Consider the following 17,517-nt stretch of genomic DNA (forward strand, 5'->3'; position numbering starts at 1 on the left):
GGTCAAGGCCAGTCCTGGTGTGGGACAGCCGTGTAACCTGGGATCAGCCTGCTGGAAAAACAGGTAAAGCGTGAGGAGCTGTGTGGAGCCTTCACTGGAGCTTCCCCTGCTTTGCTCGGGAGCTGCATTTATGCTTAGATCCTTGCCCTTGGTCTTTGCCTTGCAGGTAGGCTTGTGTGCAGCCTTGTACCTGGCTGATTCTCACCTTGCCTTGCTGACTTGACTTTCTGGCTTCACCTTGGACCTGCCTCATCACTGCAGACTAGCATGGGAATCACTGGACACAGCCACGAACGTCTCAGCTCTTGCTCATGTACCACGGGGCTGTGTCCTGTCGGTGAGGATATCCTCCTGCCTGCTCTGCTGTCACCTTAGCTCCTTCCCTTGAGGAGCAGCCCACTCTTGCCCCTCCCTGACAGTTATTATCCCTGCTTTACAGAATGAACATAATATAATCATTAAAGTGTAGGCACATGGTGGCCGCATAAAGTTGCAACAGCTTTTACTTTTCCTTGCCAGCTGAAATGCAAACTGCCACTCACCTCCCACTGCTCTGGGGATCTATTCAGTAGAACACAGGGCACATTGTGGCCCACACTGCACTTACATGTCAGGGTTTCAGAAAGAAATGAGCTCTTCTTCCACATATAGCAGCTGAGAAGCAATTACTGCCCTTGCCTCTGCAATGGAGACTTTCACTATTGTGTGTTCTTCTGCACTGGCATCACGCTGAGGGCACTGCACAGGGTCATTTTCTGCTGATGGATGGTAACTCACTAAGCTTCAATGGCCCAACATGCATCTGAGCTCAGAGGCTTGAGGGAAATTGGGTTTCCTGGATGAGTTCTGGCTGAGACCTGACCTAAGGTACTGTGTTTCTAATTGAGTTTATTCCTGTGAATGCAAGCTTGCAGAGATAGCAACAGCAAAGACACAGAGGGAGCATCCTCTGTTCACACTCTGCACCAAGCGTTCCCACCCCGAGCTCATCCTTCCTCTGCTTTCCAAACAAGCAGCCAGCACCAGCTCTGGGGTGCATCTGTCCCTTGTCGCTCATGAAAGCACAGATGTGGGGAAGGGGGGGGGGGGGGGGTTAATCTGTGCCTTCCTCACTCTTGAAGGAAGGGGTCAGGTGCCTGAGCAACCCTCAGGCATTATAAACATGGACCAACTGGACTCAGACTTTTCTGGAGGATGCATTAGCTGAATCCACTGGCTCAGGACAGGAGTAACTATTGGAGAGAAGGGAGCAAGAGCATGTGATCAATGGTCTCTTGCCTCAAAATCCATAAGCTTATGTCATTGGGTCCTTGGTCCATTGAAAGGTCCTCCCCAAAAGACTCTGAGCCTGGCCCGAACTCCACAGTGTGTCTTCAGAGCCGTTTTTAGTCCTCTTGTTTTGTATTCATCATGTTAGCACTCATGATGAACAGCTAAATGCTCGGTGCAATAGCTTTGGCTGGTTCATCCTTCACCTATAATCTATTCTGCACACTTTCCCTAATGGCTGGAGGGGGAAAGTGAGTTTCAGTATGTAGCACATAGCTGCGCAGAGAAATGCACATCCATGGATGTGCTGAGTGTGGTGGTGGAAAATCTCTGAAGCTCTCCCGAAGCACAGTCCCCCCACGCTGTTGTGACATCCCTCTCAAATATCTCAGAGCTTAGGCTGAGTTGGACATCCAAATGTGAACACTAGTACTAATCCCTATTTGAGAATATATTCCTGTCCCAGCCTGCTCTCCCTGTCTTGCATGCTTTGCTGGAACACTCTTTCCTGCAACCAGAATCCCATCTGCCAGAGAAGGCACCCCAATGGCATCTGGGGTGAAGCTGTGGGATGGAGCTGCTCTGTTGTTTCCAATCCTCCCAGGAAATGAAGAGACACCTTAAAATATTTGGTTATTTTTAATAGTATAAAAGGTGTCAGCAACTGTGCAGGACAGAAGAGCCAGAAAGGTATGAATCTTCACTGGTGCAACCTACAGTGCAGTCTACAATATCTGTAGGGGCCTCTGTATGCCTCTTTCCCTTCCCACCCTGCTGAGCCTTTGCTGGCAGAGCAGGTCATGTTGGCGTGTCCCTTATAGCTCCGTAGGTATAGCTGCTCAGTGGCGGTTCTGCATGTCCTTCCGTTTCACCTTCATGGAGATGTCTGTGAGGTCTTGGATAAACTGCTGAATCTAGGGTGGGGAAAAGAGATGGCAGAGCTCAGAGCAGGGATGGGAACAGGAGGCAGAGGGGAGCTTGTTGGCCCTTTTGGAGTGCAAATTTCGCCAACCAAACTGAGCAGGAGGATAAGGCATTTGCTGGATCTGCACCACCAGAATGGGCTTTTGTGGGTGTTCAGGGCAAGGGTGAATGAAACCAAACCTTGGCCATGGGTTGATCTGCATCCCCTGTATCCCCTGCCCCAGCCGGCCTGGCTCCCACTCCTTCTGCCCCCACAGGGACCCACACCCTGCTCTGCCTCCTCGGATGAGACAGGTTTGCCTGGTGTCCTCTGCCCATTCTCCATGTCCAAAAGACAGTCCAGGTGAAAAGGAAGGCATCTGTTGGGCACATTGATTTCCCCGGGCTCTCCCCTCCCTTTGGGCAGCTGAGAGTCATTGCTGCTCCTCCTTCTGGGCAGGGAGAAGGGGTCTGGCTTGGCTCTACCATGTTCAGCTGTCTGTGGCTGTCATCTGCTGGCACGTTCAGATTTGCTTTCAGCCGCATGCTCGCACACTGGAAGAGGTTGAAGATGGCCATCTTGATGGTCCCCAGCTTCAGGGCTTTCTTGGCAGTTGTGTTCTGGATGTCGGCCCAGCAAGTCTCCTGAGAGGAGAGGAGATGTGCAGCATGGGGACGTGCCCCAGCAAAGATGCTGCTTCATCACTGGAGACCCTGGCTTGGAGACCCTAACTTCCACACTCATCTGTTTTGCTAGGAAGAACCTGTCCTTGCCCAGGGCTGTGCTGGAGGTGGTTCAGCTTGGTGTGGTGGAAGCAGATCCAGGAACCACCACAGCTGCTCCTTGCCCCAGGAACCTCCCCATCTCTCTGCCAGCTCCTGCAGTCCTCACTCTGGCGAGTCCTCCCTGCAGGCCCCATTTCCACTCCCCACAGCAGGGCTAGCTGATACCCTGGGAGCAGCACATCCCACTGCCACCCTCCCAGACCAAGCGCTTTCCAGCTTGGCCTGATGGGACCCAACTCCTGGAGCCTGGAGTATCCAATAAGGGAATTTGGCAAGGTCCCCTCAGAGTGATTCAAAGGGAGCAGAGGCCAGAGGAGCTAAGGGCATTTCTGCATACTGAGCATTGGCTACAGATCGATGTGCCTCATTACAGCCCAGTTTACCACCAGTCTGGTCACTTTTGGACTGGTAAGGAGGGAGGACAAGGGGTGAGCCCTGGTGGGCAGATGCTGTGCAAAGGATGAAAACAACTAATAAAAATCAGCAAATCCAACTTCACTCTGAGGCCTGAGCCATGAACAGTGGAGACCATGAGACATGCCACACTGTAGCTCCATTACAGATATGATGCTGCAAGGAATGGTGAATGGAAATGAGTATGACCAGGCTAGACAAACCCAATGGGCACATGGTGGAGTATGCTTGGGTTTTGTGCCAAGGCAGACCTCCCCAAAGCCTGGTTAGCTGATCTCTTCTGACTATGAGTTCAACCAAGAAGTGAAAGATCACAATGGCTTTGTGAGGGCCTTGTTTTAACCCCCGATGTAACCTGCTCCAGACCTGGTCTGTCATTCTTCATTCTACAACCCCTTGGAGGGACGAAATTAGGCATCTCCTCCAATCACAAAGGCTGCTCCTGGGCCTTGCCATGGCCCCATGGCTTAGGGATGAGCCATCAGCTGGTCGTGATGCAGCCAGGACTTGGAGATCTTCCCCTGCACGCCCCACATTTCCTCACCCAGGGGAGGACGTCACTTTGAGCCTGCTCAAAACGTAGTTGGAGCTGCACCAGCTCATTTTTGTACTGCAGGATCTCAGCTTCTTTCTCTGCCATGTACTGGTCCAGGAGCACCTTGGCTTGCTCAGACATTTCCTTGTTCCCCTGTTGTGACTGCAGCAGGTCCTTGTGCATCCTCACCAGCGTCTTGTAGCGCCAAATGACTTCCTGGATCTCCTCAAACTGCAACACAGGGCTCCTGGTGTTAGCAATCCCCCTGCCCTCCCCTCATTACGATTGCAAGCCTTGTGCCATTTGGCACCCTGCCCTGACCAGGGACACCACCTCCCCCAGCTGAAAGATCTTCCCTTCTTGATGAGACTATTGCCCCAGTTGGTTTGTGAGCATCACCACATTCCCTGTATGATGACACCCCACTGTGCCAGTCCCAGAGCTGTCACTGCCATAAGCAAGGGGAGATATTGCACCTCTTCCGCAGGTGAGCAGTGCTCTGATAAAACGCAAAGCACAACTGCAACTGCCAGCGCCGAGTCACCTAGACACGGAAGGGGGGCAGCTGGGACTGCAGGAGTATGAGCCATGCATGGAGTGATGCCCGGGCATCCTTGAGAGAGGGCACAGCTTTTCTGACAACTGCTTGGGTTCCCATTCCTGGGCAGCTTTTCACTTCTCCCAAAGCATCAATGTGACATGAAACAGCGACACAAAAGGGTCCCCATTCCCCTCAGCCCTATGCTTTTCCCCCCTCTAACAGTTTCTCTTTGATTTTGTCAAGCCTTCACCTCCTTTTCTGGTTCTCCTCCCCTAACTCTGGTCCCCTTGGCTCACCTTGGTTGCAGGGAACCTCTTCCCATCCCATCTGAGGTCTCTGGGTTTGACCAAGTGTTATGATTTCCCTGGACATGCTTTATCTCCTCTAGGTTTAACATCCACGTAAGGCCCTCCTCGAGGCCATGATCTGTCTCTCTCACGTCCAAACTCACCTGTGAGATCTTCACCACATCCTCCAGGTATTTGTTGAAGATGGAGTACTTCTGCACTTTGTTGCAAAGTTTCTGGTGCTTATTTCTCAGGTCTTCCAGTTCCCTCTTAACTCTCAAAAGCTCACGTTCCTTTTGCATCTTCCTCTCTCTCTCTTTGCTGGCTTTCTTCAGGGCTTGGATTCGCATCTTATCATTTTCCTGGTGATGTTTCCCCCACCAACACACACACACACGCACGCGCACACACACACAGGGGAAAGGAAGGCAAAGGCAGATGGAGCTGGGTCACTCAACAGCACTGGGAGGAGATACCTTCACAGAGGAGACACCAGTACTGGAGCACCCCGGGAGCATTTTCACTCCCTATTTAACAGGGCCATCCCTCTTGCATTGACCCTTTGGTCTTGGAGACAGGCATCTGGGACAGCACTCTGATTTTCAGACCTACTGGTATCTGTCCCTGGAAGACACCTGGGTGTCAACAGTAGGGACAGGCTGAGACCCTTCATGGGGGATGTTCGGGGCCCTCAGGAGATCACACCGTTACAGGACAAGCTGTCTCCCACCCAAGCCCTACCAGGGCTTTCCACATCTGTGGTACAAAACCCCATGCCCTGCCAGTCCTGTTCCTCACACCTCCAAGCTCAAGGGAAGCTTGGACAGATGTGGTGGCCCAAGACTCTCTCCCCAAGGGAGAGGAGGAGGTGGTGGTGTGGCTCAGGGTCATGTCAGCCGAGCTGATCAGGGGCAGGTGTACCTTTAAAATCCTCCTAGATTTCTCCATGTAGGTTTTCAGCTGAGCCTCCTTGGCGTGAAGGTCCCTCCACCGGCAGGTTATGACTTTCATCCTCTCCCTGAAGGCCTGGCAGCACCAGAGCAAGTGTGACATGGCTGCCCGCACCCAGGGCCAGTCACCTGCCCGCTGCTGCCCTCCAAAAAACCACAAGCCCTCCCAACCATGTCCCAGTACCCTCCCATCTTTCTCACCTCTTCCTTCACCTCCAGAGCCTTTTGCATCTGTCGAGCTTGTTTCTTCTTCTCCTGGAGGCGAATAAATGGAGACAGAGAGTCCTCCTCTGTCAGTCTGAGTTTCCTGCCACAGAAGTTTTCCTCGAGGTTACACGCTGGGTCCAGTACCTTGGCAGGGTATTGGATTGCTCGGCCTGGTCACCCCACCCGGGACTGCGAGAGATTCTGTCCTGGGTGGGGTGATGGGACAGAGCAACCCAACACCATCTCAGATTCCATCCGGCAGCCTGGCATCCCCACTCCTCCCCAGTGGGGATCCCACTGACAGAGCAAGGGGGTGTTACAGGGAGGAACAGGGCTGAGGAAGGGAGGTACAAGACGAGACTGAAGTGTGGAGATAAGGGATGGGAGTTTGCCACGGTGGGGGAAAAAGGGATGGAGGAGACAGGAGAAGAGGATGGAGGCAGGTGCAGGAGGCCCCTCACCTGAGCAAGGGCAGGAGGTTCTGCCTGTACTGCATGCGGAAATAGGCTGACAGGTCCTCGTCGCCCATGGTGGCCAGGGCCCAGAGATCCCAGGTCCTCCCAGCACTCCTCCTCTCCCAAGTCAGCCCAGGAGCTGCCCTGCAAGCCTGAGGGCTTGGCGGTGCGTGGGAGAGGCAGCCAGGCAGGGGATGAGCCCCTGGGTGCCTCTTGCCTCCGCTTTCCCAGGACCTTCCCTGCCCCAGTCGTGCCTGTGGCCACCGGCTGTTAGTGGCCAGTTGGCATGGAATGGTTGCTGGGGGGAGTTGGAAGATGCTTGGGTGGTTACTTGGCAACTGAAGCAGAAGGATGCCCTCACGCCAGTGAGGGGGACTGACCACTGTGTCCAGGACTTGAGCACTAAAGGAAAGCTGAACAAATGCAGATTTCTTTCCCTTCCTCTCATTTTCTCTGGTTCTTCCTCTGCTAAAAATCAGCCCCTGTGCCCTGTGACCTCTGCTGTCTTGGGCAGGTATTTCAGCACCCCGGACATCCACATCCCGCTGTCTCAGAGCTCGGGGCAGGAGCTTGCTCCTTCTCTCCCAAAACACCAGATGGAAAGACAGGTAAACTGAGGCACATCCTCAGGGATGCCTGATCACTGCACTGCCCATGGTTCCCTCTCTGTGTGGGACTGAGCTCTACTATTTGCTAAAAATTAACTGATTCTGTTTTTTTTTTTAATTTTATTTTTTTCCTCAGAACAAGGCATTTGAACAAGGTCCATTGCCCAAAATAAAGTGGTGGGATTCATGGGCCAGGTGGGGAAAACCTACAGATGATGGTGACCTTGGGGTCTGCTCCTTCCACAGGAGATTTCACCCTCTGATGTTTGCTTCTGTCAATCTCTGGCTTCCTCACTGGCTTAACATACAAGAGCATTTCTGTGAGCTACTGAAGCTGAAACACCCCTGGCTTGGTGGAAAAGGGCATGACTCTCTGGGGGGAGAAATCTTCATGTCTGTTACAACCCTGACTTGCATCAAGGAAATTGTTTTCAGGCAAACGTCACCCCTTGCTCACTATAAACCAGTGGGAGCTGGGGAAAGTCTGCCAGATCCATCGGGCACTTTAAGCAGCAAGAAGATGTATGGCCCAGGAAGGGACCATTTGTTATACACGAGATGCTTCATTTAGAGACAAATGACCCAAGGCAAAGCAGTGAATATGCCTGGCTTTTATTACTGAGCTTCAAAGTGGTCCCGTCAGTGACAGGTGACTTCCTCTCTGTCTGTCCCAAGGTCATCATGGGGCTGTTCCCATTCCAACAGGTCAGGCAGATTAAAACTGGTCTTCTGGAGCAGTTTCTGGACCTTGGCAGGGAGAAGTCTTGCCTGGGAGTGGGACAGTCTTGCCTGGGAGCGGGGCTTGTGCCTGCCTGCAAGGTGAGGGGGCTCAGCCCTTCCTCCAGCAGGCAGGGGTGCTCTCTGGCAAGTCCTGCCCACCCTTGCATCCCCTGGGCTGGAGGAGCTGCTGGTCCCCAGCAGAGCACAGAAACCCACTGGACGAGCAACCAGGAAGGTCCCAGCACATCTGAATTTCAAGTACTTGCTGCAGAGCTGGGAGCTGGGACAGAGTCTGTCTGGGAAGCGACAGTGGCCTGCTCTTTCACACAAGCAGAGCTGTGGAGCCATGTGTGTCCTTGTCCTCCAGTGGCTGAACTGTGCTGTCTGAAATTAAAAAAGCCCTACAATTTTGGGGAGAGCAGTCTGAGGCAGGTGCTGGGCACCAGGATCAGCACTTCAAGCAATTAAAGTTCATTATCATTATGAATAATTGGAGACAGACATTTCCAAGGGGAAGCACTGGCTGACTTCCCAGTCTGACTGAGAATTCCCCATTATATGACATTTTGTCACACAAATGACAGACAGGCTCCAGGGAGCAAGTGATGTCATCAGGCACCTTCCTGCTTGTTAGGCGTGTATAACACTGAGGGGGCTGCCCCTGTCCCTTTGGCTTCACAGTGTTCCGTTGTTCCTGAGGAGGTGCTACCCTTCTGCAGCAAGGATAGAAAGTGCAGCCCATAATAAAATCCCTGGGGTTTTACCTTCCCCCGTAGATAGCTGTGGGATTCTCGCTTTCCATGCTGAACGCTCTGAGCAAAGCTACTGCTGCCTGCAGGCTTATGAATGAAGGAGAAGTCACCACTGGGTTTTATTCTTACAGATCAGTAGAAGTTGCAGCTGAGTCCAAGGAGGGTCAATCAAATGGTAGAGGGCTCAGGGGGGTTTGGGGGATCTCCCAATACTCTTGTGCCTAGGGAAAGCCCCTTCCTGTGCATCCTTTTCACCACGTGTTGGCCGTGGGGAGCTGCATTGCCCACTGGCTTAGCACAGCAGAAAGCCAAGCTCAAATCACTTGCGTTACTCTCAGCCTTTCTTGTGTGGCATCCCACAGACCAGCCATCACCAATGTTATCCATCTCATGGATTCCCTCTGCTCCTGCCTCCACCTCCCCTGTTTTGGCAGACAGCAGAGCTGCTTGGATTGGAGATCTTTGTATGCCCCATCTGTACAGAACCTTGTGACATTTGCTCCCTATCATCACCACAATGCCGTAACGACTAGCATAAAATACGTGCACTGCAGCAAACAGGTCTGATGCCATTGTCTGAGGCCAGGAGTCCCCAAAACTTTATTCAAGGGGGGTCATCTTCAGTGTGAGACAGTGAGCTGGCTGAGGACAGGACTGTTAAGTCCAGAAGATGTGGTGTGAGATGCCCTGTTGTTACCAGGGTACCAGTGATGTCTGCTAGGGTGTTGGGAAGGTGCTCTGGAGAGCAGCTCCCATGGACTCACCTTGATGGGTTTCCCATGTGGCACATGGGGCTGAGCCTCTCCTGGGACAACCCCAGGAGAAGCCTGGACAGGGTGGCCGGGTCTGTCTGGGTATATTACTGGGGATCCCCAGTCTGCCGTTGTTTTCTGAGTTCCTCCATGTTTGCACTGATGAAGCTTGTATGTGCTCATGGCTTTCTGTGGTGGTCCCCAGCATGGCTGGGCCAGGGTATCACTCAGGGGTCCCCCCTGCCAGTGTTCCTCTGGGATCTTTCATGTTTGCAAGGATGATCCCTTTGACATATTACCCAACAGTCGTCTCCAGCACATCCAGGCTCTGATGGAGCCCTTCGTGCTTGCATTGCCCGGCCACAGCTCTGCCCAGAGCTGCTGTCTGCTGTGGAGAGGACACTTGGGCTCAGCATATATATCTAAGATTAGCAAGGAATCAAAAGGGGGACTACTGCCAAACAGCCACTATCCTGGGGACATAGGGACAACCTAAGCTAAGAAAGGTGATCTCAGCCCTCGTGGTTGGGAGGGGAGGAGGAAGACAAAGCAGTGCTTGGAGGAGGAAGGTTCAGGATGGAGGGAGAGGAAATGCTGTGATGGCTGGAGAGGGGAAGACATGGGTGACCAAGTGGGTCTGAAAATACACCTTGTGTGTATTTTCCCCTGCAGGTGAAAAGGCTGCTGGCTGGCCTAACACAAAGAGAGCTGAATTTTAAGTACCCAGTGACACGCAGGTACCGGCCATGCAGCACCATGGTGCTCTGGGCATCTGCACCAACTCCCTCCTCTGTCTTGTAGCACCCTCATCCCCACAGGACGGGTGAACCCAGCCCATGAATCACCCAAAACCACATGCTCTCCTGGCTCTTGCCTGCTCTGAAACCAACAGACCCCATCAGTGGACCTGCTTCCCGGAGTGCTGGACCCTCCTGGGCTGGTTCTCTGTGGACGGGAATCCCTGAGCTGGGATCGGTCCTCTGCCCACCTGGAGGGAAGCCGAGCAGGATGAGATCAGACCCTGCATTTCACAGCTGAGGTGAAAGTGCTTGCAGACAGCTTTTTTTTTTTTTTAATGATGTTCTTAATCATTTGCTGCTTTTATCCTCACACAGAGGTTTTATCTTCGACAAATGCTTTCCTCCTCAATACACTATGCATTAAAAAAGAGTTTCTTCCTATCATGCTCTCCATAGCAACTGCATCCGCTTGCCATGAATAAATTACCTCTGACTTGACATCCCTTATTAGAATATAGAAAATGCCAGTTCTGAGTCATAGCTACCCAGGAGAAACCTTTTCTGTTCATCCTTTAGGTACATCCTCCACCTTTTTACTCTTTGAAGGAAACTGCATTATTTATTTTTTTTCTTTTAAATCTCCTCTGCTTTTGAAGCCCCTGGAGTTGAAGGCTGATGGAAAGCTGACACAGACTTTCCCTTCTGGCCTTCAGAAACTCCCAGCGCAGTACAAAACACCCTTGGTGATAGCCAATTCCTCTAAATCACATTGGGCTCTGTACTGGCAAGATTTTGAATGGCCAAATCTCTTCCCAGCATCTTTCCCCAGTTCTTAGGTCCCCAAGGGACAGGCTTAAGGGAGAAGATGAGCTTCTATCCAGGGAGAGCATGACGCTGTATCTTGGTGGACACTGACAGCATGGGGACATTCAAACGCAGTATCTTCATTGAGTGCCTAGGGCTTTTTGGAGTTGGGGAGCAATTCCCATGTGGAACCGGGACTGTCTGGAGCTGAGGGAGGGTCCCTGTCCCGCCTGCGATACCTCCCAGTTTGCCAAAGCACTTGAATTTTCTCTGGGACAGTGTGGCCACGGCCCAGGAGAGGGAGCACTTATTAAGCAAGTGTGCAGTCCCAGAGGCAGTCCCAGTCCTGCTCTGTTTCCTTGCCCTGGGATAACTCCAGGCAGCCTTTCTGGCGGTGCGCAAGGGTCCGGCCCTTCCACACAGCATACCCTTCCTCTGCCCTGTTCCCATCCCAGCCTGCCCCTTCCATGTGAATGCAGTTGATGCTGATGGCGACGCAGCATAAATGTGCTGACGGGTAAGGGGGAAGGGGTGGGGGAGCCTGAGTCACTGCTCCGTGTCTCTCCCCCCACCCCACTGTGCTCCCCTGCTACCTTCTCTCTGAGTCATTCGGCACAGCAGGATTTCGGGTTAACCCCCAGAAAGCCAAGGCTGTCAGAGATGCCCATCTCCTCTGAGAACCTCAGTGCCTCTTGGGCAGGCTGGGCTCTGCTCTGTGGAGCAGATGTTTTCCCTCTCCCAGGGTTCCCTGACATGGATTTGTCCCAACATCTGTACCTGCACCCCAATCCAAAGGGCACCTCATGGTGCAGCTCCCACATTGTGGCTTGGGGGAGGAGGAGGCTCAGGCTTGGGGGCTGATGCAAGAAGTAGCAGGAGAAGGAGCTAGGAAGTGGTTTCCAAACAGCAGACTCTCCACCTATTTGCAAACTAGCACACCCTTAAATTCACTTAGTCATTTCCAGGCACCTGAGAGACAGCATGGACTAATGGGAAAGCACAGGGCAGCTCTGCTGTGCCGCCAGACAGCCGTTCGGCCACAGGAGATCCTTGCCTGCCTCTGTTTCTGCCATTCGGGTCAGGGTGAACCTTTTTGCCATGTGGCTTCAGCTTCCAGCATTAGCCCTGGCCCCAGACCTGCCCTTAGGGCTCCTGCAGGGCAGTCACTGCCTATTGCTTTCTCCAAGTGCAGGTGACAAGCTGAAGACAAGAGTGAGTTGGGAGCACCAACCTTACCAGCATGGTGGTGTCATTTCAGGAAATTTCCCTGTTACATGAAGGTTTCACTGTAAGTCCCTGTGTGTTTATACAGGGACTTCTAAAGCCTGACCTCCTGGAGTCATGGGATTATGCGAGGCTCTTCAATCTCCATTAAACAGAAGTTTCCAGTTAAAGAACAACCCCCTGAAAACTGATAACCCCAAAGGCAAGTGCATAAGTAGTCAGGATGCAGTATTTTATGTTTGACTTTTTGTCTAGTTTTTTCATTCTGCAAGACCTGAATCACACAAGCTTAGCGGTTAGCCATCCCCAAATGCTATGGTTACGCCATCAGTTTTGCAGTGCCTCCTGAAATCCCACTTCACTGTATGGCTTCGAGCAGAGCTGCTGGCTTTTCCCGCCTGTGTCAGTGGGAGAGGTTGGTTTTGGCTTCCCTGGCTGCTACGGTGGTTTCTGTGTGCATCAGGCTCCACTACCAGGGCACTAACTTGTCCAGTTTCTTTTTTGCAATAAGTTATCTCTGTTCTCACTTAGCTGGGTTGCAAAAAGGAAATAGACTGGTGAGCCCACTAATGAAATAGGTGTGTAGGCTTCGTTGGAAAGGTTTATTCCACACCTCCCTGCCGTCCCTGGTGCTTCAGCTGCTTGTTCCCATGCTGGTGTGCTTCAGCCCGTTTAGAAGAGGGTTTCTGTGCTCTGCTGGGGACCAGCAGCTCCTCCAGCCCAGGGGATGCAAGGGTGGGCAGGACTTGCCAGAGAGCACCCCTGCCTGCTGGAGGAAGGGTTGAGCCCCCTCACCTTGCAGGCAGGCACAAGCCCCGCTCCCAGGCAAGACTTGTCCCACTCCCAGGCAAGACTTCTCCCTGCCAAGGTCCAGAAACTGCTCCAGAAGACCAGTTTTAATCTGCCTGACCTGTTGGAATGGGAACAGCCCCATGATGACCTTGGGACGGACAGAGAGGAAGTCACCTGTCACTGACGGGACCACTTTGAAGCTCAGTAATAAAAGCCAGGCATATTCACTGCTTTGCCTTGGGTCATTTGTCTCTAAATGAAGCATCTCGTGTATAACAAATGGTCCCTTCCTGGGCCATACATCTTCTTGCTGCTTAAAGTGCCCGATGGATCTGGCAGACTTTCCCCAGCTCCCACTGGTTTATAGTGAGCAAGGGGTGACGTTTGCCTGAAAACAATTTCCTTGATTTAGGAGGAAGGATTCCTCCTTCCTAACAGACATGAAGACTTCTCCCCCCAGAGACTCATGCCCTTTTCCACCAAGCCAGGGGTGTTTCAGCTTCAGTAGCTCACAGAAATGCTCTTGTATGTGAAGCCAGTGAGGAAGCCAGAGATTGACAGAAGCAAACATCAGAGGGTGAAATCTCCTGTGGAAGGAGCAGACCCCAAGGTCACCATCATCTGTAGGTTTTCCCCACCTGGCCCATGAATACCACCACTTTATTTTGGGCAATGGATCTTGTTCAAATGCCTTGTTCTGAGGAAAAAAATAAAATTAAAAAAAACCCCAGAATCAGTTAATTTTTAGCAAATAGTAGAGCTCAGTCCCACACAGAGAGGGAACCATGGGCAGTGCAGTGATCAGGCATCCCTGAGGATGTGCCTCAGTTTACCTGTCTTTCCATCTGGTGTTTTGGGAGAGAAGGAGCAAGCTCCTGCCCCGAGCTCTGAGACAGCGGGATGTGGATGTCCGGGGTGCTGAAATACCTGCCCAAGACAGCAGAGGTCACAGGGCACAGGGGCTGATTTTTAGCAGAGGAAGAACCAGAGAAAATGAGAGGAAGGGAAAGAAATCTGCATTTGTTCAGCTTTCCTTTAGTGCTCAAGTCCTGGACACAGTGGTCAGTCCCCCTCACTGGTGTGAGGGCATCCTTCTGCTTCAGTTGCCAAGTAACCGCCCAAGCATCTTCCAACTGCCCCCAGCAACCGTTCCATGCCAACTGGCCACTAACAGCCGGTGGCCACAGGCACGACTGGGGCAGGGAAGGTCCTGGGAAAGCGGAGGCAAGAGGCACCCAGGGGCTCATCCCCTGCCTGGCTGCCTCTCCCACGCACCGCCAAGCCCTCAGGCTTGCAGGGCAGCTCCTGGGCTGACTTGGGAGAGGAGGAGTGCTGGGAGGACCTGGGATCTCTGGGCCCTCTGGGCCCTGGCCACCATGGGCGACGAGGACCTGTCAGCCTATTTCCGCATGCAGTACAGGCAGAACCTCCTGCCCTTGCTCAGGTGAGGGGGCTCCTGCACCTGCCTCCATTCTCTTCTCCTGTCTCCTCCATCCCTCTTTCCCCCACCGTGGCAAACTCCCATCCCTTATCTCCACACTTCAGTCTCGTCTTGTACCTCCCTTCCTCAGCCCTGTTCCTCCCTGTAACACCCCCTTGCTCTGTCAGTGGGATCCCCACTGGGGAGGAGTGGGGATGCCAGGCTGCCGGATGGAATCTGAGATGGTGTTGGGTTGCTCTGTCCCATCACCCCACCCAGGACAGAATCTCTCGCAGTCCCGGGTGGGGTGACCAGGCCGAGCAATCCAATACCCTGCCAAGGTACTGGACCCAGCGTGTAACCTCGAGGAAAACTTCTGTGGCAGGAAACTCAGACTGACAGAGGAGGACTCTCTGTCTCCATTTATTCGCCTCCAGGAGAAGAAGAAACAAGCTCGACAGATGCAAAAGGCTCTGGAGGTGAAGGAAGAGGTGAGAAAGATGGGAGGGTACTGGGACATGGTTGGGAGGGCTTGTGGTTTTTTGGAGGGCAGCAGCGGGCAGGTGACTGGCCCTGGGTGCGGGCAGCCATGTCACACTTACTCTGGTGCTGCCAGGCCTTCAGGGAGAGGATGAAAGTCATAACCTGCCGGTGGAGGGACCTTCACGCCAAGGAGGCTCAGCTGAAAACCTACATGGAGAAATCTAGGAGGATTTTAAAGGTACACCTGCCCCTGATCAGCTCGGCTGACATGACCCTGAGCCACACCACCACCTCCTCCTCTCCCTTGGGGAGAGAGTCTTGGGCCACCACATCTGTCCAAGCTTCCCTTGAGCTTGGAGGTGTGAGGAACAGGACTGGCAGGGCATGGGGTTTTGTACCACAGATGTGGAAAGCCCTGGTAGGGCTTGGGTGGGAGACAGCTTGTCCTGTAACGGTGTGATCTCCTGAGGGCCCCAAACATCCCCCATGAAGGGTCTCAGCCTGTCCCCACTGTTGACACCCAGGTGTCTTCCAGGGACAGATACCAGTAGGTCTGAAAATCAGAGTGCTGTCCCAGATGCCTGTCTCCAAGACCAAAGGGTCAATGCAAGAGGGATGGCCCTGTTAAATAGGGAGTGAAAATGCTCCCGGGGTGCTCCAGTACTGGTGTCTCCTCTGTGAAGGTATCTCCTCCCAGTGCTGTTGAGTGACCCAGCTCCATCTGCCTTTGCCTTCCTTTCCCCCTGTGTGTGTGTGCTCCTGCCCCGAGCTCTGAGACAGCGGGATGTGGATGTCCGGGGTGCTGAAACACCTGCCCAAGACAGCAGAGGTCACAGGGCACAGGACACCCTGCGCGCGGCAGTGAAGCAAGGAGATGGTGAGTATTTGCTGCCAGCTCTCAGTGCAAGAGAACAGCAGTCTGGATATTTGGGTGAATAAGAGAAAAAGGGAACACTCTTTCTGATTGGAGAAGATCAATTCAACACAGGTATCCAGGGATGCTTCCAGTTTAAGACCTCATTTGTTGAGCAAATCTTTATAGCAAGTAAAAGAGATCAAAAAGGACAGTTTGTTCTTTCATGCACAGGGTGGTCCATGAATCAAAAAAATAAGGATGATGCAGCAGGAATAAGCAGCAAACTATGACTCAGTGTCCAGACATCCCCGTGGCAGCAGCAATCATTGGACCGTGTTAAAATGGGCTCATTCATTTGCTGTGCAATGGGGAGGATGCAATAGCTGGAGGAGGAGGGGTGGGTCTGCTTCCAGCCTTCAGATGTTGCCTATTCTCCAGCTTTGAGAGCTGCTCCCCAGGTCCACACATCTGGACACAAAAGCAAAGCAGCAGCAGACATTTATTTTTCTCAGGAATAGTTTGCTTCTCCTTTTTTACAGCCTAAACTGCTCAAAAAATGCATTCCCACCAGACAATAGCGAAGGCTCACAGGTCTGCCCCAAGGCAGGTGCAACTACCCCTTCCCAAGGGTTTCAGGGCAGCAAACTGCCCTTACCCTGTTTCAGTTCAAGTTGGGATCTGGATTGTGTCTACAAAGAGCACATTTAAGGATCATTATCCAACTTCATGGTAGATGTCTTGAATGGAGACATCTCCATGGGTCATCCCAAGCCATCCCAAGCTCCCATTGTAGCTGGTGAGAGGGATGAGCACTCCTAGGGCATAACACATCTGATCCGTTAAGGCTGAATGAACTTCTGGAAGCTCCTACTTCTCTCCATGGACTATCCAGGGCACCTGCCATGACCAGCTCACACAGACACATCCAATTTGGCCACCTTAAGCATCCTTGCCAGGCCCTGCAGCCCCTCACTTGGCCTGGGACCTGCCTAATCACTGAATTGAGCCCAGTCCCCCAAGCTGTCCCTGGGATTGACCTGTAAACAAGAGGTCTAAGGATGAGGAGAGGAAGTCTGCCTGGCTGGAGCTGTGGGCTGCAGGGGGGAAGGACACCCCGATGGTGTGGGTAGACTTCATGGTTAGCCTTCCTGGAGGCAGGTCACTACATGTGCCCAGACATCAGTCCTTGCCAGAAGCAGATGCTGAGACTCATATTTTGGCTATGAGCTCTGCTAAGGATGCGAGAGTAGATTTTCATGCTCCAGTTGGACTTCCTCAGCCTTAGGAAAATGACCCCTTCCAAGAAGCCATCTGAAACCTTGTGTGCATGGAGCAGGCTCCTGGAGGTGACTGGACCCTCAGTTCAGGCACTGTGGTTTAACACAGGCCACTATCTCTGAACAGCCCTCAGTGCACTCCTGCAAGCTGCCCTAAAGCTGGCCTGCCTCCAGTTTAGTGTCCTCTCCAGGAGCTGATGGAGACTTGGTCCTTGGTGGGAGCGTTCATGCTATGGGGCTGGGGATGTGGCACTAGCCCAGGCAGTCAGAGTTCATCTATCAATTACAGCAATGCAGTGTTTGCTGTACACACACCTCTAAGACCTCTCTCCTGGCTGGGTTTTAGCAATAGCTCTGTCATGGCTCTGGATTTTCATCTGACAGGGACATCCAGGGGTGCCATAAGCCCCAAAACGTCTGAGTTCATCTTTTGTGGTGCAAATGATCTCAAACCCAGAAGCATCAAATGAACAGTTGTTTCCCAGGGAAGCTCTGACAAGCACAGCCAGCCTTGTGGCATCATCAGGAGGGCACTGGAGGCATCAAGGTGAAAAGAAAGTGCCTCCTTTTTCGTCTTAGATGTTTTTTTTTCTGGAGTGAGGCAAGTCCTGGGATGTGGCACCAGTCTGAAGCTGTTCTCATACTGCCCAGCCTGGGGACAGAGATGGTGACCTGATCCCCAAGGTGCGTCTAGGCAGAGTCACAGCTCCAGAGACCTGCCATAAATAAATCCCCCCAGCTC

At 52.7% G+C, this 17,517-nt stretch overlaps 1 protein-coding gene across 1 annotated transcript; it reads right to left on the minus strand.

Moving 5' to 3' along the window:
• Positions 1-2,108: 2,108 nt before the first annotated feature.
• CCDC42 (coiled-coil domain containing 42) lies at positions 2,109-8,477 on the minus strand. The gene is made up of 8 exons (XM_050908667.1): positions 8,440-8,477; positions 6,354-6,491; positions 5,887-5,992; positions 5,657-5,761; positions 4,900-5,097; positions 3,917-4,138; positions 2,659-2,817; positions 2,109-2,183 (listed from the first exon to the last, which is right to left on the minus strand). The coding sequence occupies exons 1-8, from the start codon at positions 8,475-8,477 to the stop codon at positions 2,109-2,111; spliced, it is 1,041 nt and encodes a 346-aa protein (XP_050764624.1).
• Positions 8,478-17,517: the final 9,040 nt, after the last annotated feature.

The sequence above is a fragment of the Gymnogyps californianus genome, chromosome 19 (assembly GCF_018139145.2).
Source record: "Gymnogyps californianus isolate 813 chromosome 19, ASM1813914v2, whole genome shotgun sequence".
Classification (NCBI taxonomy): domain Eukaryota; kingdom Metazoa; phylum Chordata; class Aves; order Accipitriformes; family Cathartidae; genus Gymnogyps; species Gymnogyps californianus.

Bases quoted from the DNA above. Each gene is read 5' to 3' on its own strand.
- CCDC42 (XM_050908667.1), bottom strand. From the start codon at position 8,477: ATGGAAAGCGAGAATCCCACAGCTATCTACGGGGGAAG. The intron at 5,098-5,656 runs GTACACCTGCCC...AAACATCACCAG, and splicing joins AATCTAGGAGGATTTTAAAG to GAAAATGATAAGATGCGAAT. The intron at 2,818-3,916 runs GTGAGGAAATGT...CTCTCCTCTCAG, and splicing joins AAAGTGACGTCCTCCCCTGG to GAGACTTGCTGGGCCGACAT.